This window comes from Suncus etruscus, chromosome 8 (assembly GCF_024139225.1).
Source record: "Suncus etruscus isolate mSunEtr1 chromosome 8, mSunEtr1.pri.cur, whole genome shotgun sequence".
Lineage (NCBI taxonomy): Eukaryota > Metazoa > Chordata > Mammalia > Eulipotyphla > Soricidae > Suncus > Suncus etruscus.
The window spans coordinates 115,464,408-115,486,198 of NC_064855.1; the positions used below are offsets into that span (position 1 = coordinate 115,464,408).

Here is a 21,791-nt window from a genome sequence, read left to right on the forward strand (position 1 = left end):
GTTCTTCCTGCCTCTCCTAGCATCTTAGCTGACTTTGGAATCAGCCAGCCTAGTTCTGAGGTTTTTTTTTTTTTTTTTGGGGGTGTGGGGGGCACACCCAGTGCACTCAGGGGATACTCCTGGCTCTACACTCAGAAATTGCTCCTGGCAGGCTTGGAGGATATTGAATGCCAGGCATCGAACCCGGGTCCTTCCCGGATTGACTGCATGCAAAGCAAATGCCCTACTGCTGTACTATCTTTCTGGGTCCCCAAGTTCTGAGTTCTTTGCTTCTGAGAAGGCTCGCAAGATAGATAGATACTTCTTCTCAGCTTGTTGGCAAACTCGCTTCTCACCTTGCCCCCCGTGAGGAAGGGAGATTTGTTTTGGACTGTCTGGTCTTTGGAGCTGGCCTTGTTGGCATAAAAGATGCAGTGAGGGTAACCTGGGCACAGACCCCGCTCCCTGCATTTCTGCTGAGTTGCCAAGAACCAACTCGAGCTTTTCCCGAGACAGATCAGCACCTTAGGAAGCCCAGTACCAAGAAAGGAGGGGGGTGCTCGTTCCCTGGGAGGTACAGCGAGGAGATATTGGGGTGTACAAAGAAGTGTGACGCCATAAGTGAGAGAGTGGGGGGCAGTGAGGCCAGGTGGAGGCCATCCCCAGACATGGAAGAAAGAAGAGGGAAAGGAACCAGAAAGATGATTCTTTGCTGGGAAGAGAAAAGAACCAGGGCATCTGATGGGTAGACGCAGCTGAGGTCCGCTGCTGTTTCTATGTCTGTGACTTGTAGTTTAGGGTCTCACTCTTGCCCTCACCTGTCCTCACCCCATCCACACACACACCCTCACATTATTTTGCAAACTAAAGCCAGAAGAGGAACCATTTGGAGGTTGTCCATTTGGCCAGAGAGAGAAAGATAGTACAGGGTCAAGGTGCTTACCTTGCACACAACTAACTGAGGTTCGATCCCTGGCCCCAGTTATGGTCTCCTGAGCACTTTAGAGAGTGATCCCCCAGCACAGAGCCCCGGATACTGTTGAGTGTGGCCCCAAAATCTATGTGAGAGAGCCAGATAGATAGCACAGCGGTAGTGCATTTGTCTTGCATGACCCAGGACAGACCCGGGTTCAATTTCCAGCATCCCATATGGTCCCCCGTCCTGCCAGGAGTGATTTCTGAGCACAGAGCCAGGAGTAATCCCTGAGTGCTGCCAGGTGTTGCTCCAAACAAAACAAAACAAAACAAAACAAAACAAAACAAAACAAAACAAAACAAAACAAAACAAAACAATGTATGTGAGAGGAAAAGAGATAGAAATTGTTCAGAAGCCAGAGAGATAGCACAGTGGTAGGGCATTTGCCTTGCATGCAGCCGATCCAGGATGGATGGTGATTTGAATCCCAGCATCCCATATGGTCCCCCAAGCCCACCAGAAGTGATTTCTGAGCGCAGAGCCAGGAGTAACTCCTGAATGCCACTGGGTGTGACCCCCCCAAAAAAAAAAAGAGAGAGAAAGAAAGAAACTGTTCATTTGGTGCCATGAGCTTGCTCAGTGACCTTTCCTGTGTTCTGAGTCCTTGTCACTGAAGGGTCTTGTAGTGTGGCATTAATATAGTCCCCTGGGGGGCCTGGAGAGATAGCACAGTGGCGTTTGCCTTGCAAGCAGCCGATCCAGGACCAAAGGTGGTTGGTCCGAATCCCGGCATCCCATATGGTCCCCCGTGCCTGCCAGGAGCTATTTCTGAGTAGATAGCCAGGAGTAACCCCTGAGCATCGCCGGGTGTGGCCCAAAAACCAAAACAAAACAAAATATAGTCCCCTGGGAGACCCCCACCCGTCATCTAGAGCTCACATCCCCTGCTATCCCTGCCACCATTACCCCAGAAAACTGATGTTTCAAATTCCAATCAGCCTCCACTAGGTTGGATGTCACACACCCGCAGTTCGTGAGAGAATTCCCTCTTATCACATCTGCATTCTCTTCCCCTCTGAGTTCCACCAGCTCTTTCCACTCCAAACCGAGAAACACCACACAGACTCTTGGTGTGGGCTGAGTGGGGTGGGGAGGGAGTTAAAACAGAAAGGGAAGGGAGATCCATTTGTGCCAGGATCCAGGGCATCAGTGAAGGGTGGCACAGAATGAAGGTTCAATCCTCAACCCACTTACAATGCGAGTCAGTGGTTGCAAGTCTGGCCTGAAGTCGCTGTTTCGAGGAATTAGTGCTTGTAACACATCAAACTTACATTTTTTTTAATGTGATGGGAGAAAGAGCCTTCCATATCCATATGTTTCGTTTTAATTTTCATCACACTTAGCTCTGAATAATTAAGAAGGGGTGGGGGGAGAAAGAGAGAGAGAGAGAGAAAACTATGTGAATCTTCTTGTGGGTTCTGCACCATCAAAACCACACACACACATACGCATGGGCTCAGGATCACAGCTTGTCTTCACAGCTTTCGTGTGTGTGGTGTGGGTCTGGCAAATAGACTCAGACTGAGCTTCCTAAAAATTATTCAGCGCTAGGGAGAGGTCGATAGGCATCTTCCCCAGACCTCCACCCAGATCAGGAGCACCGAGGGACCACTGCTCACGGACTCTCCAAATTCTAAACTGGAATGTTGTGGCCTGGTGTTCCCTGAGATTGACACTTGAAAGGCATTTTTGAGACTGGCTTGGGAGAGAAAACAAAGAGAGTCTATTAACCCAGATCATTTTCATGACAGTTACGAAAAACAAACCAACAATTCTTTTCCAAATGGCTGTTTTCTAGAGGAGGTGGTGGGGGAGTGAGGAGACATGCCACCAATCACCCAATTCATGTCAAAGAATTCGCTGTAGGAAGCAGATGGACCCACTGACATTTGGTGCCTTTGAGCTTTTGAACTCTGTCTGGGATGTTCCACCCATCTCTGTCAGGTGGACACTCTTTATTTATTTATTTATTTATTTATTTATTTATTTATTTATTTATTTATTTATTTATTTATTTATTTATTTATTTTTGGGCCACACTCGGTAATGCTCAGGGATTACTCCTGGCTCTGCACTCAGAAATCACTTCTGGCTTGCGGTACCATATGGGATGCCAGAGATCGAACTCAGGTCTGTCCTGGGTCAGCTGCATGCAAGGCAAATGCCCTACTGCTGTGCCATTTCTCTGGCTCTCAGATGGACTCTCTTGTTTTCTCACCTGGAAAATAAAATCGGGAAGGAGAAAACTGAGCTTGTTTTTGTTTTGTTTTGTCTTGGGGCCACACCCAGGATGCTCAGGGGTTCTTCCTGGCTTTGCACTCAGGAATTACATCAGGTAGTGCTCAGGGTACCCTATGGGATGCCCAGGATCGAACCCAGGTTGGCTGTGTGCAAAGCAAGTGCCCTGCCCACTGTACTATTACTCTGACCCTAGAAACTTGGTGCTTAGGGGTTACTCCTGGCTCTGCACACAGGTGTTGTTCAGGGGACTTTATGTTGTAAGATGAGATTAGCTAAGAGCCCTAAATAAAAGTGTTCCCCCAACTTCCTCTTCCCAATAACTTCTTCCTTTGATTTGTAAAAGCCCACAGGATAGTTACTTTTTGTTTGTTTGTTTGGTTTTGGTTTTTGGGTCACATCTGTAGGCGCTCAGGGGTTACTCCTGGCTCTGCTCAGAAATCGCTCCTGGCAGGCATGGGGGACCATATGGAATCCCAGGATTCAAATCACCATTGGTCCTGGGTTGACCGCATGCAAGACAAACGCCCTACCGCTGCGCTATCTCTTCAACCTCTTTTTTTCTACTTTTTTTTTTATCCCCCCTTAATTTTTTTCGAAGTGAGGGAGATGGGGCCAGAGAAATAGCACAGTGGTAAGCTATTTGCCATGCATGTGGCCAACACAGGATGAAGAATGGTTTGACTCCCAGCATTCTCTATGGTCCCCCAAACCTGTCAGGAGTAACCCCTGAGCGCCCCGGGTATGACCCAAAAACCAATAATAAGTAAATAGATAAATAAATAAATAAAGTGAGCTGGATGAGCGAAGGATACACTTTGCCCAACGTCCCTACTCCTCTCTTCATGCGAATCCTGCTCCCCAGCCCTGTGATCTGATCCTGGTCCCATCTTTTCCAGGGATGTCCTTCATGTGGCCAGGCCAGTGGGCTCCAGGGCAGGCGCTGCTGAGCATCATGGATACACGCCACGGAGGGCTGTGCTTTATGTACCAGGTGACGATGAGAAGAAGATCCGCAAGATCCCTAGCCTGCAGGTGGACTGCGCGGTGCTCGACTGTGAAGATGGTGTGGCCGTGAACAGAAAGGTAGGTGGGTGGGAAACATGCCATAGGGCGTGTGTGTGTGTGTGTGTGTGTGTGTATGTTTGTGTGTTTTGCTCCTGGTTTTTTGTTTTGGGGCTCAGAAATTGCTCCTATGGGATGCCAGAGGATCAGCATCCTAAGTCCTAGGTCAGCGCATGTAAGGCAAATTCCTACCACTTGTGCCATCATTCCATACCTTGCCAGAGGATCAGCATCCTAAGTCCTAGGTCAGCACATGTAAGGCAAATTCCTACCACTTGTGCCATCATTTCATACCTTGTCGTGTTTTTTTTTCTTTATGAACAAACCTCTTAGGGACTCACTCCTTACTCCACATTTGGCATCCCTCCTGATGGTGCTCAGGGGACCACTTGGAATGCCGAGATCGAACTTGGGTTGGCCACGTGCAAGGCAGACACCCTCCCCGCTGTGCTATCACTCCAGCCCCTCCAGAGCTACGTTTTGCAAAACATATACCCTTGTCCAATTATGCACCTGTCAGCAGATGATCTAAAAAATACTGTCAGAGAACTGGAGAGATAGTACAGCAGTAGGGCATTTGCCTTGCATGCAACGACCCAGGATAGAACATGGTTCAAATCCCGGCATTTCTTATGGTCTGTCTTCTGAGCCTGCCAGGGCCATTTCTGAGTGCAGAGCCAGGAGTAACCCCTGAGCGCCACCAGGTGTGACCCAGAAACAAAAAACAAACAAATAAATAATACTGTCATATAGCAGAAACATGTTGCATAGCTGTAATCCAAAATATCTTTCAAGCCCAAAGTGGCTCATTTTCTTCTGTGTGTTCTGCAAGGTTGGATCTTTTCTGCTGGTGGTGGAGGGTCATGCGCAAAAAGCCAATGTAAGAGAAGCACAGGACGGCCAGCCCAGCTCTGCAAGATGTGTCCCCACTTTTTACCCTACCTCTTTTCTTCTTGCCCTTGCCCTCTTGAGCCTTCTGGATGGATCTCATCAGTAAGAGCTGGGCAGATTCCAACTGAAGAGTGATAAAGTGTGACTTCCTATAAGGGACTGTGTGTATTTAGAGATAGACCCTGACATTGCTGGTCTGGCTCGATGACTTCATCCAAAAATTGTGTGTTGTATCTAGAGATAGATTGTATAGCAGCTAGTGGCTAGGGGATGCCTTGTGCATACCTGGCTTAGGTTTGGTTCTCAGCACCATTATGGTCCCCTGAGCCCTGCCTCCAACTCTTCTTCTTTTTCTCCTCATCTCCTTCCCATCCTTCTCCTTTTCTTTCTTCTTCTCTTCCTCCTTCCTTCTCTTCTTTTTAAATTTACTTATGTATTTGTTTTTGGTTTTGGGACACACCTGGTGGCACTCAGAAGTTATTCTTGGCAGGCTTGGGAGGCCATATAGGTTGCTGAGGATTGAACCTGATCAGTCATATGCAAGTCTTAGCCACTGTGCTATTGTTGCTTCCTTCTCCTCCTCCTCCTCCTTCTCCTTTTCCTCTTCTTCCTCCTTCTCTTCCTCCTCCTTCCTTGTCTTCCTTCCTCATCCTCATCCTCTCCTCTCTTCCTCTTTATTCTCCTCCTCCTCTCTGCCTTCCCCACCTCTTCCTCCTTTTGTTTTGAGTCACACCCTGCAGACCTCGTGGTTTACTTCTGGCTCTTCACCTAGGGATCACCCTGCTGGCCTCAGGAGACTACATGGGATGCTGGGGATGAAACCCAAGCTTGCCACATTTAGGGCAAATGCAATACCATGTGCTATATGGCTGCCAGGTATGTTTGGGCAGTGACCTCTCTCCTGGCCTTAGTCTTTACTGGAGAAACCTCCGACTTGGTGCTCAGGGAAAGGAAAATGTACACAGAAGCTTAGGGTGCAGCTTGGGGCCACCTTGCTTGGGCCTAACCAGAGAACTGAACCTTTAAGAGCCATGCCGGGTGAGACAGTCTTAGAGGCTCTTTTGTAAGGCAGCAAGTTTGGGGCTAAGGTTTCTTTTATTGCAGGGAGGAGGTTGGGGTCACATCCGGTGGTGCTCAGGAGTTATTTCTGGTTTTGTGTTCAGAAATCAGTCCTGGCAGGCACAAGGGACCATGTGGGATGCCGGGAATCAAACCAGGGTCCATCCAGGGTTGTACACGATGCAAGGAAAATGCCCTACTGCTATGCTATTGCTCTGGCCCCTGGGGCTGTTTTCAAGTGGCTGACTGAGTTTTACTTTTCTTTTTCTTTTTCTTTTTTTTTTTTGTTTTAGTTTTTTTGTTGTTGTTGTTTTTTGGGGGTCAAACCCAGCAGCACTCAGGGGTTACTCTTGGCTCTACACTCAGAAATCGCTCCTGGTAGGCTCGGGGAACCATATGGGATGCCGGGATTTGAACCACCGTTTTTCAGCATGAAAGGCGAACACCCTACCTCCATGCCATCTCTCCGGCCCCCGAGTTTTACTTTTCATCAAAAAAAGTGGGTTTGTTCAATAATGAAGTGAACTAAAGTCATCATTATGGTGGCTGGAGGGATAGCATGGAGGTAAGGCGTTTGCCTTGCATGCAGAAGGATGGTGGTTTGAATCCGGCATCCCATGTGATCCCCTAAGCCTGCCAGGAGCGATTTCTGAGCATAAAACCAGGGTGTGACCCCCAAACAAAACAAAGCAAAAAATCATCATTATGACAATCAATTATGCTTTGGGGGCATTTGGTTTGATTTTGGGGCCTCACCCAGTCCACTTTCCCTGAGCAGTCCTAGGACTGAACCTTTGGCAAAGTATATGCTCCAGCTCTTAGCGCTATCTCCTTGGTCCAGGTCACTAATGTTTGTATGGTGTGTGTGTGTGTGTGTGTGTGTGTGTGTGTGTGTGTGTGTGTGTGTGTGTGTAGGGGTGGCACATATGGCTCAGGGTTTACTCTGACTTTGTGCTCAAGGGTCACTCCTAATGGAATCCAGGGGATCATAATGGGGTGCCATATGCCAGGGATCAAATCTAAGTTAACTGCGTACAAGGTAAGCACCTTCCCTCTGTGCTCTCTCTTAAGCCCCTTCCTTGTATGGAACTCTTTCAGTGAAAAAGACACACTTTCATTCTTTCTTTTTTTGGAGTGCCACACCCGGTGATGCTCAGGGGTTATTCCTGGCTATGCACTCAGAAATCGCTCCTGTCTTGGGGGACCATTGGGATGCCTGGGGATCAAACCTTGATCCGTCCTAGGCTAGTGCTGGCAATGCAGATGCTTTACCTCTAGTGCCACCACTCCGGCCCCTTCATTCTTTCTTTTTTTTTTTTTTTTTTTTTTTTTTTGGTTTTTGGGCCACACCCATTTGACGCTCAGGGGTTACTCCTGGCTATGTGCTCAGAAATCGCCCCTGGCTTGGGGGGACCATATGGGACGCCGGGGGATCGAACCGCGGTCCTTCCTTGGCTAGCGCTTGCAAGGCAGACACCTTACCTCCAGCGCCACCTACCCGGCCCCCCCTTCATTCTTTCTTTGTCTGTCTGTGCCCAGTGGGACAGTGGGCTTGGGCTTGGACTGGGTCAGAGGAAGCCAGCCTTCTGAATGAATTCATCTATTTAAATATTAAATATTCATTGTCCCAGGTGATCTGATGTTGCTTGTTTGAACTACACAACTTCTATTTGGTTAAATGCTTTGCTTGGAATGTCTAGCCTACAAATATCCTCTTAAGGGAAAAATTAATCTCTAACTTCATCTTAATTACCAAACCAAAGCTTACCAGGTATTTGGAAAAGGATTAGAATAAGTATGTGAAGTCTATTCAGCATCTTTGGCATATTAAAAAAAATCTAAAATTAAGGCAAATGGTCCCTTTGTTAGGGAGAGAAGAGAGGCTCTCAAACAGTGCTCAGGAGGTAGAGGAGACCCACCTAGCCATTCCCAGGGACCCCTTTATAGGTTTAAGATGTGTTACCAGGGCCAGAGAGATAGTATGGAGGTAAGGCGTTTGCCTTCCATGCAGAAGGTTGATGGTTCGAATCCTGGCATCCCATATGGTCCCCCGAGCCTGTCAGGAGCGATTTCTGAGCGTAGAGCCAAGAGTAACTCCTGAGCGCTGCCGGGTATGACCCAAAAACCAAAAAAAAAAAAAGAAAGTGTTTCCATGGGCCAGAGAAATAGTACAGTGATAGGGCATTTGCCTTGCATGTGGCCGACCGGGAGGAACCCGATTCGATTCCTGGAATCCCATATGGTCCCCCAGCCTGCCAGGGGTGATTTATGACCGCAGAGCCAGGAGTAACCCCTGAGCATCACCAGGTGTGACCCCAAAACCAAAAAATAAAAATAAATAAATGTGTTTCCAATAAATAAATTTATTTCCAAAACTTTGTAGTGCCCTCAAGGTTAACTGCTGGTTCCAATTCTGTGGCTCAGGGCTCTTCTCTGTACTTCTTATTTCTCTCCTCATCTCTCCTGTATCTATATAGCCTCTTCTTTTGTTGGGTTCAAAGATTATGACTGGGAAAAATGTTGATTAAAGGGCTGGGCTAGAGAGTCAAGGAACTACATTCTATCATCATCATGATTTATGACCATTATGTGCCCTGACCCCACTTGTGACTGTTCCCTCACAGATCTGGAGAGGACCTTCCCACACCTATCCACAGGGATCCTGCTCATTCCCTCTTTTTAATGCCCCTCTGCTCGCTGAGTCCATTCTCTCCGGAAGTGGAGGAGAGCAAGGGTGAGGTTGTGCCTGTCATTCAGTGTCCGTCCAGACCATCTTGAGACTGGTTTTCTGTGCAAGGCTTTGGTCTATAGTAATAAACTAATTACCTCCCCTTCTCAGCCAACTTCCTGTTTTCCCTTGAGTTCCTCATTATCTTTCTATTTCCCTACAAAGGCTTAAGTTTTCTAGTCAAGTCATCATTCATTCAACAACCACCTCTGGCTAATTGTCTAAGTTTTCTCTTGCTATGTCAGAAACTGCCAGTATTTTATGAGTTTACATTTTTTAGGGGGGACACACTAGACTGTTCAAGGACCACACATGGCAGTGCTTGGGAGAACCTTCGGGATACTGGGATTCAAGCAGGGTCCTCACCACAGTGGCTGTGTGTGAGACAAGTGTCTATTGCTGCACTATCACACTAACCCTATGTGTTTGATTTTTTTGGTTTTGTTTTGTTTTTTTGGGTCACACCCGGCATTGCTCAGGGGTTACTCCTGGCTTCATGCTCAGAAATTGCTCCTGGCAGGCTCGGGGGACCATATGGGATGCAGGGATTCGAACTGATGATCTTCTGCATGAAAGGCAAACGCCTTACCTCCATGCTATCTCTCTGGCCCCTAAATTCTTTTTGTGTGTGTATGTGTTTTATTTTTTAAAAGAAAATATCTATTTAGGGACTGGAGTGATAGCACAGCAGTAGGGCATTTGCTTTGCATGTGGCCAACCCAGGTCAGATACTGGTTCGATTCCTGGCACCCCATCTGGTCCCCCAAGCCAGGAGCAATTTCTGAGCACAAAGCCAGGAGTAATCCCTAAGTGCCACCGAGTGTGACCAAAACAAAAACAAAAACAAAAATGTCTTTATTTAAACAACATGGCTTACAAATTCTTCACAGTACAGTTATTTCTGGCATTCCATGTTCTAATACCCAACCCACCACCAGTTTTCACTGTTTCCCACCCTATCCTAAGATACAAATAAGTTATTTAATATGCTGTTACAACTGAATAATAGTGGAATTATCAGAAAAAGAAGACTTTGGGGGCCAGAGAGATAGCATGGAGATAGGGTGTTTGCCTTGCATGCAGAAGGACGGTGATTCGAATCCCGGCATCCCATATGGTCCCCTGAGCCAGGAGTGATTTCTGAGAGTAGAGCCAGGAGTAACCCATGAGTACTGCTCGGTGTGACCCAAACCCCCCCCCCCAAAAAGAAAGAAGACTTCATTAAAAATATTTTGTGCAAACAAATTGTCATGTTTCCCAAAGGGGTCATTAAGTCACTGTCTGAGATTTACTGAGCTGTTTTGTTGCTAGTTCAGCATTCCATTATTGGCTTTGATTGGTTTGGTCTGGTGTAGGTGGTTTCATGATAACTTCATGTCTAATTTGGTGTGTTCCTACTGGAATGTCAGTATTGAAGAACATGGAGGTGCTACACGCCTGCATATATGAATTCGTACTCTAGGAGTTCAAGAACCTTAAGAGCTGGACTTCTGATCAGACATGGCAACAGCTGTGGGTCGTGGGTGTGGCTGTCAGGGCTTCCAGTAGTATGGAAGTATGGAGGCACAGCTGGAGGCTGCCTACACTGAATTGAGAAAAGATCCCAGAGTTCTCAGCCTCCAAACTGGCATACTTGGAGGCTTCAATGGTCAGGTCAGGTATCTCTGCAGAGATCTGTGGAAAAAGTAGTGAAGTTGAAAAACTTGGGCCCAGAGAGATAGCACAGCGGTGTTTGCCTTGCAAGCAGCCGATCCAGGACCAAAGGTGGTTGGTTCAAATCCCGGTGTCCCATATGGTCCCCCGTGCCTGCCAGGAGCTATTTCTGAGCAGACAGCCAGGAGTAACCCTTGAGCACCGCCGGGCGTGGCCCAAAAACCAAAAACCACAAAAAAAAAAAAAAAAGAAAAACTGGTGTGGTGGCAGTTGTGAGGTGTGTATGCAGCTGCTGAGGCTTCAGCAGAGTGGAAGACTTACCCCTCCCCCCTCCCAAGGCACCCCAGAGCTGTCAGTCGTGGGATCAGTGTACCCATGAATTTTCTTTTTTTTTTTTTTGGTTTTTGGGTCACACCTGGCAGTGCTCAGGGGTTATTCCTGGCTCCAGGCTCAGAAATTGCTCCTGGCAGGCACAGGGGACCATATGGGGCGCCGGGATTCGAACCGATGACCTCCTGCATGAAAGGCAAATGCCTTACCTCCATGCTATCTCTCCGGCCCCCACCCATGAATTTTCACTGCTTGACTTTCCTCTCGTTCGAGAGGCCAAAAAACAAACAAACAAACAAACAAACAAACAAATGTGGTCTGGAGTGATAGCACAGTAGTAGAGCATTTGCCTTGCACACAGCCAACCCAGGACAGACCCAGGTTTGATTCCCAGCATCGCATATGGTCCCTTGAGTCTGCCAGGCATGATTTCTGAGCACAGAGTCAGTAATAACCCCTGAGCACCACTGAGTGTGGCCCACTCCACTCCAAAAGAAAAGCACTCTAAGCTCTCTTGAGTGCTACAGAAATAAATTTTATTTATTTTTTATTTTGGGGGCAATTGGGGGGCCTACCTGATGGTGCTCAGGGATCACTCCTGGTAAGAATTAAGGAACGATGAATTTTGCTGGGGATTGAACTCAGGTTGGTTCCATGCAAGGCAAAAAGCCCTACCTATTTGCTGACTATCTCTGGATCTCCCATTTATTTTTGGGGGTGTGGGGGGCCACACCTGGCAATGCTTAGAGGCTACTCCTGGCTCTGTGCTCAGGAGTGACCCCCAGGTGATCACTGGAGACCACCTATGTAGGGTCAATAGGGAACCTACATGGTGCCAGGGATTAAACTGGGGTTGGCTACATGCAAGCGATTCCCAGGCCCGATGGCCATCTCCGTCCTCCGTCCTGAGCACATGCATTTTCACTCATTTGGCTTTATTTATTTATTTTTAGGGGCCACAGTTTGTGGCACTCAGACTGTCCTAGGTCAGCCACATGCCAGGCAAACGCCCTACCTCTGCGCTATTGTTCCAGCCCCTGGCTTTATATTTTGATTGTGTTTTGGGGAGGCAATACCTGGCAGTTCTCAGGTCTTACTCTTGGCTCTGTGCTCAGGCATCACTCCTGACTAGCTCAGGGCACTCTCTGTAGGCCTGGGGATCAAACCAAAGTCTACTGCGTGCAAGGCAATCACTATCACTCTAGCTGCCCGGCATTGTTTATATAGCTTGTGCATTTGCATGTGTTGGGCACACACACATTGCCGAGAGGGTAACCAACCCCATGCTTGCTTCCTCTGAACAGACTCAACTCCCTCGGGGTAAATTTCACAATCCTCTTTGCTGTCACTTGGTAGAAATGAATTAGCAGAGGAGAAAAGGGGTTTTCTGCCTGCAAAGAGGAGTGATTAAGTGGACACGTAATGATTTGAAGCTCCTTCGTTGGGGGTTGTGGATTTAGGAAGGGGAGGTGACTGGCACAGGGGCCCTGCCTTGCTTCAAACACTTGTATGCTCCTGAGATGTCTTCAATAGGAACCGAAGTCTCCAAGTCTTTCTTTCGGAGCAGCCCAGAAAACCAAACTGTGCTTTGGAACTCTGCAAGCTCTTTTTGATTCTCCAAGAGCTCTAATACAAAAATCTACCTTTCTCCAAGTGAGAAATAGGGAAGAGTTTCCAGTCTCTTATGAGTTTCTTCAATCTCTTTGATAACCTATTCCCTGTCACAACTCCAAGTAATGGTTTGAGGAAAAAAAAAAAAAAGCCTCAGACCAAACCCATCTCCCCAGACCCCCTCTTGCTCCATTGTTTTCTTCTTCAAACCTGGAATTTTTGCGATGCCACGGTTCAGATCCGCCTATTAGTGCCTTGACTGTTAATACTTTTCCCTCACAAGCTCCATGGAATCTCCTTGCAGAGGTATGCAGGCTTCAAAGGGTCTATTATTTCTTTTACTATAGTTCCTAGGAACTTAATTAAGCAAGACAAGTCTGATCTATGATCTGGGAATTCCAGTGACGGGCAACGCAGGGCCTAGGCAAAAGAACCATCTCTGAACAGCTGAGAAGTCAGGTGAAAAGAACCAGACGTCGATGATCTGGAACTTAATCAAGGTGGTACCCAGGGCTGCTTCCTCTGAAGTGAATCAAGAAAGAGTTTGTTGGCCAGAGTGGTGGCACAAACGGTAAGGCATCTGCCTTGTGCGCGCTAGCCTAGGACGGACCACAGTTCCATCTCCCCCTCCCCCTGGGCTTTCCATATGGTCCCCCAAGCCAGGAGTGATTTCTGTGCGCAGAGCCAAGAATAACCCCAGAGCGTCACTGGGTGTGGCCGAAAAACCAAAAAAAGAGTTTGGAGGGGCCGAATATAGCACAGCAGTAGGGCATTTGCCTTGTACATGGCCAACCCATGACAGACTTTGGTTCGATCCCCAGCATATGCCCTCCCGAGCCTGCCAGGGATGATTTCTGAGCGCAGAGCCAAGAGTAACCCCTAAGCACTTCCAGGTATGGTCCAAAAACAAAGAAAACAAAAAAAGAAAGAAAAAAAGAGTTTGGAGGGGCCATAGCGATAGTACAGCAGGGAGGGCATTGCTTTTGCACGTAGCCAACCCTGGTTCGATCCCCTGCATCCTGTATGTCCCATATAGGTGACCTGCCAGGAGTAATTACTGAGCACAGAACCAGGAGTAACTTCTAAGCGCCACTGGGTGTGGTCCCAAAACAAGCAAACAAACAAAAAAAAATTAACCCAGTGCTGGAAGAAAATAAAGTGTTATGTGGGATACATATTTTTTGTTTTGTTTTGTTTTGGGGCCACACCTGGTGATGCTCAGGGTTTACTCCTGGCTATGTGCTCAGAAATTGCTCCTGGCTTTGAGGATGGGGATCATATGGGACGCTGGGGGATCAAACCGTCATCCGTCCTAGGCTAGTGCAGGCAAGGCAGATGCCTTACCACTTGCACCACCACTCCAGCCCCCATATATATATATATATATTTTTTTTTTTTAACAATTTTGGCAAACCACAGTGAGGCCAGAGCAATAGCACAGTGGTAAGACATTTGACTTGCAGATGGCCAACTGAAAACTGACTCAGGACTGACCCGGGTTCTATCCCTGAGCTTACCAGGAGGGATTTCTGAGTGCAGAGCCAGGAGTAACCCCTGAGTGCTGGTGGAAGTGGTCCAACCCCCCCAAATAAATACATAAATAAAAGAAAAAAGGGAAGAGAGAGAAGAAAAGTGTCTGCCCCAGAGACAAGCAGAGGAAGGGAGGGAAGAAACTGGGGACACTGGGGACAGAAAATGTGCCCTGGTGAAGGGTATTGTATGACTGAAACTCAATCATGAACAACTTTGAAATTGGGTGTGTGTGTGGGAAACAGTTGTATTATGAACAACTTTGTAAATTCAGTGTTTAAATGATTAAAGAAAAGAAAGGAATTACCCCTAGTGGAGGGTTGGAGAGATAGTACAGTGGATATGGTATTTGTATTGCATGTGGTTGATCCAGGTTCAGTCCATGGCACCTGTATAATTTTCTGAGCCCACCAGGAGTGAGTGATTTCTGAACACAGTGCCAGGAGTAAACTCTGAGTACAACCGCATGTGACCCCACCTCAATAATAATAATAATAACAATAATAATAATAACGTCCTAAGTCATAGTTCACCCTTTTATTTTTACCAAGATTACACCGTGTGTTTCTAGTATCTTTTTACAATTTCTCCCCATATTAGGCATTTATACAGGTCATTCCCAAGTCTGAAATTATCTCCTCAAGTTAGGCTGAAATTTTCAACCAAATCTAGTTGACGAAGCATCTTGTCTTGTGCAAAGTATTATGTAGTTCCAGAGCAAGACTAGAAAAGCACCCTTGGGATTTGTCCAGAGAGCAAAAGGCCCACAAGGAAAGAACGCAGGGGACTGGCCTGCGAGCCAAGTAGCCTTCCCAAGGAGTCCCCAAGTTTTTTTTAGCAGAGGGTGAACTCTTGTGACCCCCAGAATAAGGTTGAGCCCTGCGGACACCCCTCAACCTTTTACCTTTTAGCAGGGCAAGGTTGGTGGTTGGGTAAAAGTTAGCAGGGCCTGAGTGATGTCAAGAGCTTCTTCCTCGAGCTGCAGACACCCAGAACAAGGCAAAGCAAAGAAAAGAGGAAAAGGGCCATAAAAGGGGAAATGTGGCCTTCAACTGATTGTTGGAACTTGGGGAACCTGAAGTAGGTATGTAGATCTCAGGTTTAGTGTTAAGCTATGCAGTCAGGGAGACTAAGAGAAGGTGTCTCCTAACCAAAAGCACTCAGGGCTCTGAGCTAGAAGCTTCCACAGGCCTTTCTATATTTCCCGCCGGAGTGCACGGAAGAGCTGATCCGAAGGGGAACAGACATTATCATGCCTTTCTTGGCTTCCTTGAGCTCAGCCTGTCCTCATGAAGAAAGCCCCTTGCATGGTCCCTCAAGTGGGTCTTCTCAAGCTCGGGGACAGGTCTGGAGCTGCCCATGGTGCTGAAGGCTGGAACCCTGAGCTTACTGTTCTGTCTGGAGTGTCAGTGTTGATTCTATGTCCTTCTCCTTAGGAATGAACTCCTTTTTCAGTGCTCTGCCAGTTCCTCTGGATGATGAGCCATGGTCAGCCAATGGACAGCCAGAAGAACAGAACACAGGAGTTTACACATTGCCGCGTTCATGCAACTAACCCGGGGCAGCGATCACTGGCTGCACTCTTGGTCATTTGCTAGTGAGAGTTGGTGACAGAGCCAGGCAATGGTCATTTTTGCAAGTCCCATAGAAAAAAAAACCAAAGCTTTCTCTTTCAAGTTGTGGAACAGGGCAGCTTGTGCTGGGTTGGCATCTTGCAGAGCTGGGAGGTGACAGTAAAGAGGGGCTGGGGCCCTCCTTTTTTTTTTTTTTTTTTTCTTTTGTGGGCCCTGTTCAAAAAAGTGGCCCAGGCCTCTGGATACTAGCTTGCATGCCTGGCCTGTGTGAGCTTCTGTCCTGGGGACTCAGAGTGGAAGGGAGTGCCCTGCACCCTCTTCTAAGGTCCTCACCCCAGCATAGGGTGACTTCTCCCCTTGCTGCTTCCCCAGTGTAGGAAACACTGCTGTATCCTTCATGGCGGTGAATATTTGTGTGATGCTGATGTACTCCATGGCTGATCACAGGGCGATCACAGTGACACTGAGGATGCTCAGCAAAGGTCAGATGTATAAACTGGTTATGTGATGTTACTGGATTGCTGTCTTCTATAATGCATTGTTTTTGTTTGTTTTATTTTGTTTTTGGCCCATACCCTGTGACACTCAGGGATTACTCCTGGCTATGCACTCAGAGATTACTCCTGGCTTGGGGGACCATATGGGAAGCCAGGGGATAGAACCTTGGTCCATCCTGGGTCAGCCACGTGCAAGGCAAATGCCCTACCGCTTGTGCCACCACTCTGGCCCCCACATGTCTTATTCTGAGGCCGAAACTATTGACTGTTATTTGCATCTCATCAAAACCATGTTTTTGTTCTCTCTGGTTGCACCGGCATGTGGGTTTCTGGGCTGTTGCGTCCCCTCTTTTTCAGGCCGCATGTGTTTTTGCTCAGCCACTCAGCAGCTGAGCTCTTGGAGGACCAGGCCTATTTTGACAGCTTCCCTTAATGCTTGTATCACTACGGCTCCCTCTCTGCCAATCTGTTCCATGCGATTCCATGGCCATGTGGAGCGTGCCTGTGCGTCTTGCAAACATCCGTACATTATTACAATAATAATTGGGTTTGAATGCGACTGGAACTCGGTACTACCAAGCTGCCAGCATTTCCTTTTGGCCCCCAGTCCTAGGCAGCAAAATTATAGCCTAACTGTCTTCCTGTTTATTGATAAACAAAGTGGCCATCCCAGCAACGGGGCCTGATTAGCAGTTTGCACCTTTGGTGAAAGGATAAACAGAACCCTACTGTTTTCTGTATTTCACTGCAATTTGCATCTTTAAAGAGGTTGGCTGGCCCTGAAGATTCATCTTCCCTTCGAGTGCCTGGGACTTTGATATGTTACATGTCAGTGGTCTTGCCTTCTCCTTTACCCTGGGCACCCTGTGCCTCTCTCTATTTCTCAGCTATCTGGCTTCTACTGGAAACTCAGGGGCAAGAGAACTATTGCACCGTTTCCCCATGCCCTAAAATGTACTTGCCACAAGACCCTCCCTTGCCAGCTCAACTCCCTTCTCAAAGAGAGGGTAATGTGGAGATGACGAAGCATAAGACAGGGACTCTGCTTCCTGTTCTCTCCTTTCCTCTCCTCTCCTCTCCTCTCCTCTCCTCTCCTCTCCTCTCCTCTCCTCTCCTCTCCTCTCCTCTCCTCTCCTCTCCTCTCCTCTCTTCTCCTCTCCTCCTCTCCTCCTCCTCTTCCTCCTCTTCTTCTTCTTCTTCTTCTTCTTCTTCTTCTTCTTCTTCTTCTTCTTCTTCTTCTTCTTCTTCTTCTTCTTCTTCTTCTTCTTCTTCTTCTTCTCTCTCTCCCTCTCTCTCTCTCTCTCCCTCTCTCTCTCTCTCTCTTCCTCTCCCTTTCCCTCCCTCCCCTCTCCAGGATCATTTCCAGGCCCCTTCCCTTTCTGTTATTTCCACCCCCTCTGTCAACATCAACCTGCTCTTTAAGATACAGCATTAGTGCCCTGCTCTGAAATGTTCTCGCTTCTAATACATCCCTTATAGCAGGTAATGACCCACCATACTGCTGACTCCCCTGATACTTATTTTCAAATCAAAGAAAGGAAGATCATCTGAGCTTGGATTTGCATGAGGAGGAAGGGGCATTAATTCATGTAAACACGGATTAATCTGTTTAAATAAACTTTCCTCATAATCCTGACCATATGTAAACAACATTTGTTCTGCCTTAGAGACATTCAGTGATTGGGCCCATGAGACCCCGTTATCCCACTGAACGGTTAGTTTCTTTTTATAACTTCAAGAGACATGTTGTATGTTAACTGGAGGTCGTTGGGTGCTCGGGGCAGCCAGACAGAAATTGAACCTTGGCAGTTTTACTGATGCCAGTTAGGCTTAAGTTAGATTTTTTTAAAGCTGTTATAGAAGTCTACTTGGTAGCTAACAAGTGGGATTTTTTTTTAAATCCTGGAAAAGCTAATCCTATTATATAAAATAGGCAGCTGAATTAACATTGCCCTGGCAGGTTCTCCTCGTGGATTAGCATTTTTTTTGACAATAATAAAGAAAATCATTGCTTCTACTGGGATATTACATGCTTTTTCTCAAAAGTCAGATCAGAGAATTGAGAATAGACAGCAAGATAAATAACCAAATATACTAGTAAGTACTTGGATTTTTTTTTTTTTTTGAGGAAAATGTGGAGGTGAAGAAGAAACACTGAGTGTGGCCTTGTCTATTATACGGACAGTGCTCCCGAGTGGGGAATGAAAGTGTCTTCGCTGATTAGAAGCTGTTCTGACCTTTAGTGACACCGTTAGTTGTAGTCATCATTTCCAAGTTCTGGTTCACTTAGGTGGGGTCCAAAGGAGAAAAAAAAAATTACTGGAACCCAATGTCTCTGTGTTAAAACACAAATTAGGGGCCAGAGAGATAGCACAGCGGTAGGGCATTGGCTTTGCATGCAGCCAATCCAGGACAGACAGTGGTTCTAATCCCGGCATCCCTTATGGTCCCCTAAGCCTGCCAGGGGCAATTTTTGAGTGCAGAGCTGGGAGTAACACCTGAGCGCCACAAGGTGTGATCCCAAAACAAAACAAAACAAAGCAAAACAAAAATCCCACAAATTAAATTGAGGAATAAATGCTGCTTTCTGCGAGATAATACATACTTTCCCATTATTGCTAGAACCCAGAATCTCAGGATTTGAGACCCAGAAAGAACTTTGACATTTATGAAGGACTTTTTTTACATCCTAAAATTGGGGTGGGGGTGCTGAAGAGCTAGTCCAATGGGTAGATAGGACGCTACCTTCCTCGTGGCCAACTTGGATTCATTGTCTGCCCCTCCATATGATCCCCTAAGCCCTTCCAGGAGTGATCCCTGAGTGCAGAATCAAGAGTAAGCCCTGAACACTGCCAGATGTGGCCCTTAAACAAACAAACAAATAAAATTCAGTTTCATAGAGCTTAAACCTCACACCCAAACCTCACACATAAGCTTGACCACTAAGTCACACGCAGCTGATGTCCATTAACGTGTGTGTGTGTGTGTGTGTGTGTGTGTGTGTGTGTGTGTGTATCACACCAGGCTGTGCTCAAAAATCGCTCCTGGCAGGCACAGGGCACCATATGGGATGCCGGAATTCAAACCTCCATCTGTTCTAGATCAACTGCGTGCAAGGCAAATGCCCTACTGCTGTGCTATCTCTCTGGCCCCTGACATTTATTATCTTATATTTCTATTCCAGTGTTTTGTTTTGTTTTTGGGGGGATGCTCAGGAGTTACTCCTGGCTATACACCCAAAAATTGCTCCTGGCTCAGGGGATCATATGGGACGCTGAGGGATCGAACCAAGGTCCATCCTGGGCAGCCTCGTGCAAGGCAAATGCCCTACCGCTTGCACTACCGCTCCGGCCCCACCAAAGTTTATTTTTAAATTATTTATTTATTTAATTTTGGTTTTTGGGTCACACCCAGCAGGGGTCACCCCTGGCTCTACACTCAGAAATTGCTCCTGGCAGGCTTGGGGGACCATATGGGATGCCAGGATTCAAACCACCAACCTTCTGCATGCAAGGCAAACACCTTACCTCCATGCTATCTCTCTGGCCCCACCAAGGTTTATTTTTAAGCACACAATCAAAGGCTGTCTCTCCCTCTGCACCCTCCCATACACACATGCACTCCACACAGCACATCCATACATCCACTGGTGTTTGGGTTGGCCTCTTTATTTGGAAAGAACCTTTCTTCCTTCTTAGCCGCTGGTTTGGGCTTACCCGGGAGAGTTATTATTAAAGCTTGTGGGACTTGCCAGTTTTCGTCTGCACGGGTATCGTCCAAGCAGATAATCATATGGGTATCAATCACCGGCATAAATCATTGTGTTAGCTAATTGCATGGGCATCAATCATGCGTGTATCTGCTGCACGCCGTCACGTGGCCATCTATTCCCGCCCAGTGGAGGGAGGTAATTGCACCCGCAGTCGCCAACGGGAGTCTTCCCGGTAGATAATCACAAGTGTATCCGAATCGCTTAGGTATGGTTTAGACACACCTGCGCGTCCCCATCACACGGCCTCCTGGGGATCATTTCGTGGCCATCAGTCACGGCCACGCCCGGGCTTGCTGCTTGGTGGTTTTCATGCCATAATCATCTTGTGTGTTGTGTGTTTGCCGGTGTCAGGTGAACATTGGTACCCACCAGGTGGCCTCTCAGTGGTCTGACAGGGTGGGGAAGACACATCTTTTTCCTCGACAGAGCTCTGGGAGTTCGGTGAATAGGGCACAGAGGAGATGGCATTGTTTGAAGAAGAAAGGGAAGTTAAGTGAGCAGGTGCAAAAAAGCATTGGCTGTTGGCCCCTGACCACATTTGCCCAGAATTTCTCTCCCAGGCCCCTGTGTGATGGGTGTGGTTCCAGAATCAGCCTATCATAAGGCTGTGTTCTGTCAGTCCCCCAATGATTAACCTAGACCTAGGTGATGCAAGCCAGTCCAATCACAGTGCATCATCTTTTATTTTAAGAAGATGTACTTTTTTGTCTTTGTTTTTGTTTTTTTGGGTCATACCCGGCCGTGCTCAGGGGTTATTCCTGTCTCCGCACTCAGAAATCACTCCTGGCAGGCTCGGGGGACCATGTGGGATGCCGGGATTTGAACCGTCATTCATTCGTATTGGCTGGGTGCAAGGCAAATGCCCTACCGCTGTGCTATCTCTCCACCCTTGAGAGCTCCAGCTCTGTAGGACATTTTCAGAACTGGGAGGTGGACAGAAACCAAGACCCAATGGTGTCTGTTGGTTTTCTGAGTCCAGCAGGCCCCAAGGTGAAATTTCTGCTGTGGAGATTCGCTTGAACCCCAAGAATTCCTTTAGACCACTGTGTCCAGCTGCTGGTTTTCCTCTTGGTTATACTGCCAGTCTGTAGACCCGCATGCAGGATCGGTGCTATTCAGAGGGTACACACAGGTTGATAAAGGTCGCTTCAGGGGACTCCAGTGTTCCTCTCTGACCTAAGCCTCTGGACCTTAGTTTTCTTTCTTTCTTTCTTTCTTTCTTTCTTTCTTTCTTTCTTTCTTTCTTTCTTTCTTTCTTTCTTTCTTTCTTTCTTTCTTTCTTTCTTTCTTTCTTTCTTTCTTTCTTTCTTTCTTTCTTTCTTTCTTTCTTTCTTTCCTTTCTTTCTTATCTTCTTCCTTCTTCCTTCCTTTCTTCTTCCTTCCTTCCTTCCTTCCTTCTCCTTCCTTCCTTCCTTCCTTCCTTCCTTCCTTCCTCCCTCTCCCACCTCTCTCCCTCTCTCTCCCTCCATCCCTCCCTCCCTCCTCCCTCCCTCCCTCCCTCCCTCCCTCCCTCCTCCTCCTCCCTTCCTTCCTTCCTTCCTTCCTTCCTTCCTTCCTTCCTTCCATCCTTCCTTCCTTCCTCCCTCTCTCCCCACCTCTCTCCCTCTCTCCCTCCCTCCCTCCCTCCCTCCCTCCCTCCCTTCCTTCCTTCCTTCCTTCCTTCCTTCCTTCCTTCCTTCCTTCCTTCCTTCCTTCCTTCCTTCCTCCCTCTCTCCCCACCTCTCTCCCTCTCTCCCTCCCTCCCTCCCTCCCTCCCTCCCTCCCTCCCTCCCTCCCTTCCTTCCTTCCTTCCTTCCTTCCTCCCTCCCTTCCTTCCTTCCTTCCTTCCTTCCCTCCCACCTTCCTTCCTTCCCTTCCTTCCTTCCTTCCTTCCTTCCTTCCTTCCTTC

The 21,791-nt window shown here is 47.5% G+C and overlaps 1 protein-coding gene across 1 annotated transcript in view; it reads left to right on the forward strand.

Annotated features, from left to right (window-relative positions):
- Window positions 1–21,791, forward strand: part of CLYBL (citramalyl-CoA lyase) — a 160,070-nt gene that overhangs the window by 81,956 nt on the left and 56,323 nt on the right. The window contains 1 exon segment of the mRNA XM_049778524.1: window positions 4,093–4,279. Coding sequence (XP_049634481.1) covers window positions 4,093–4,279 — 187 coding nt within the window.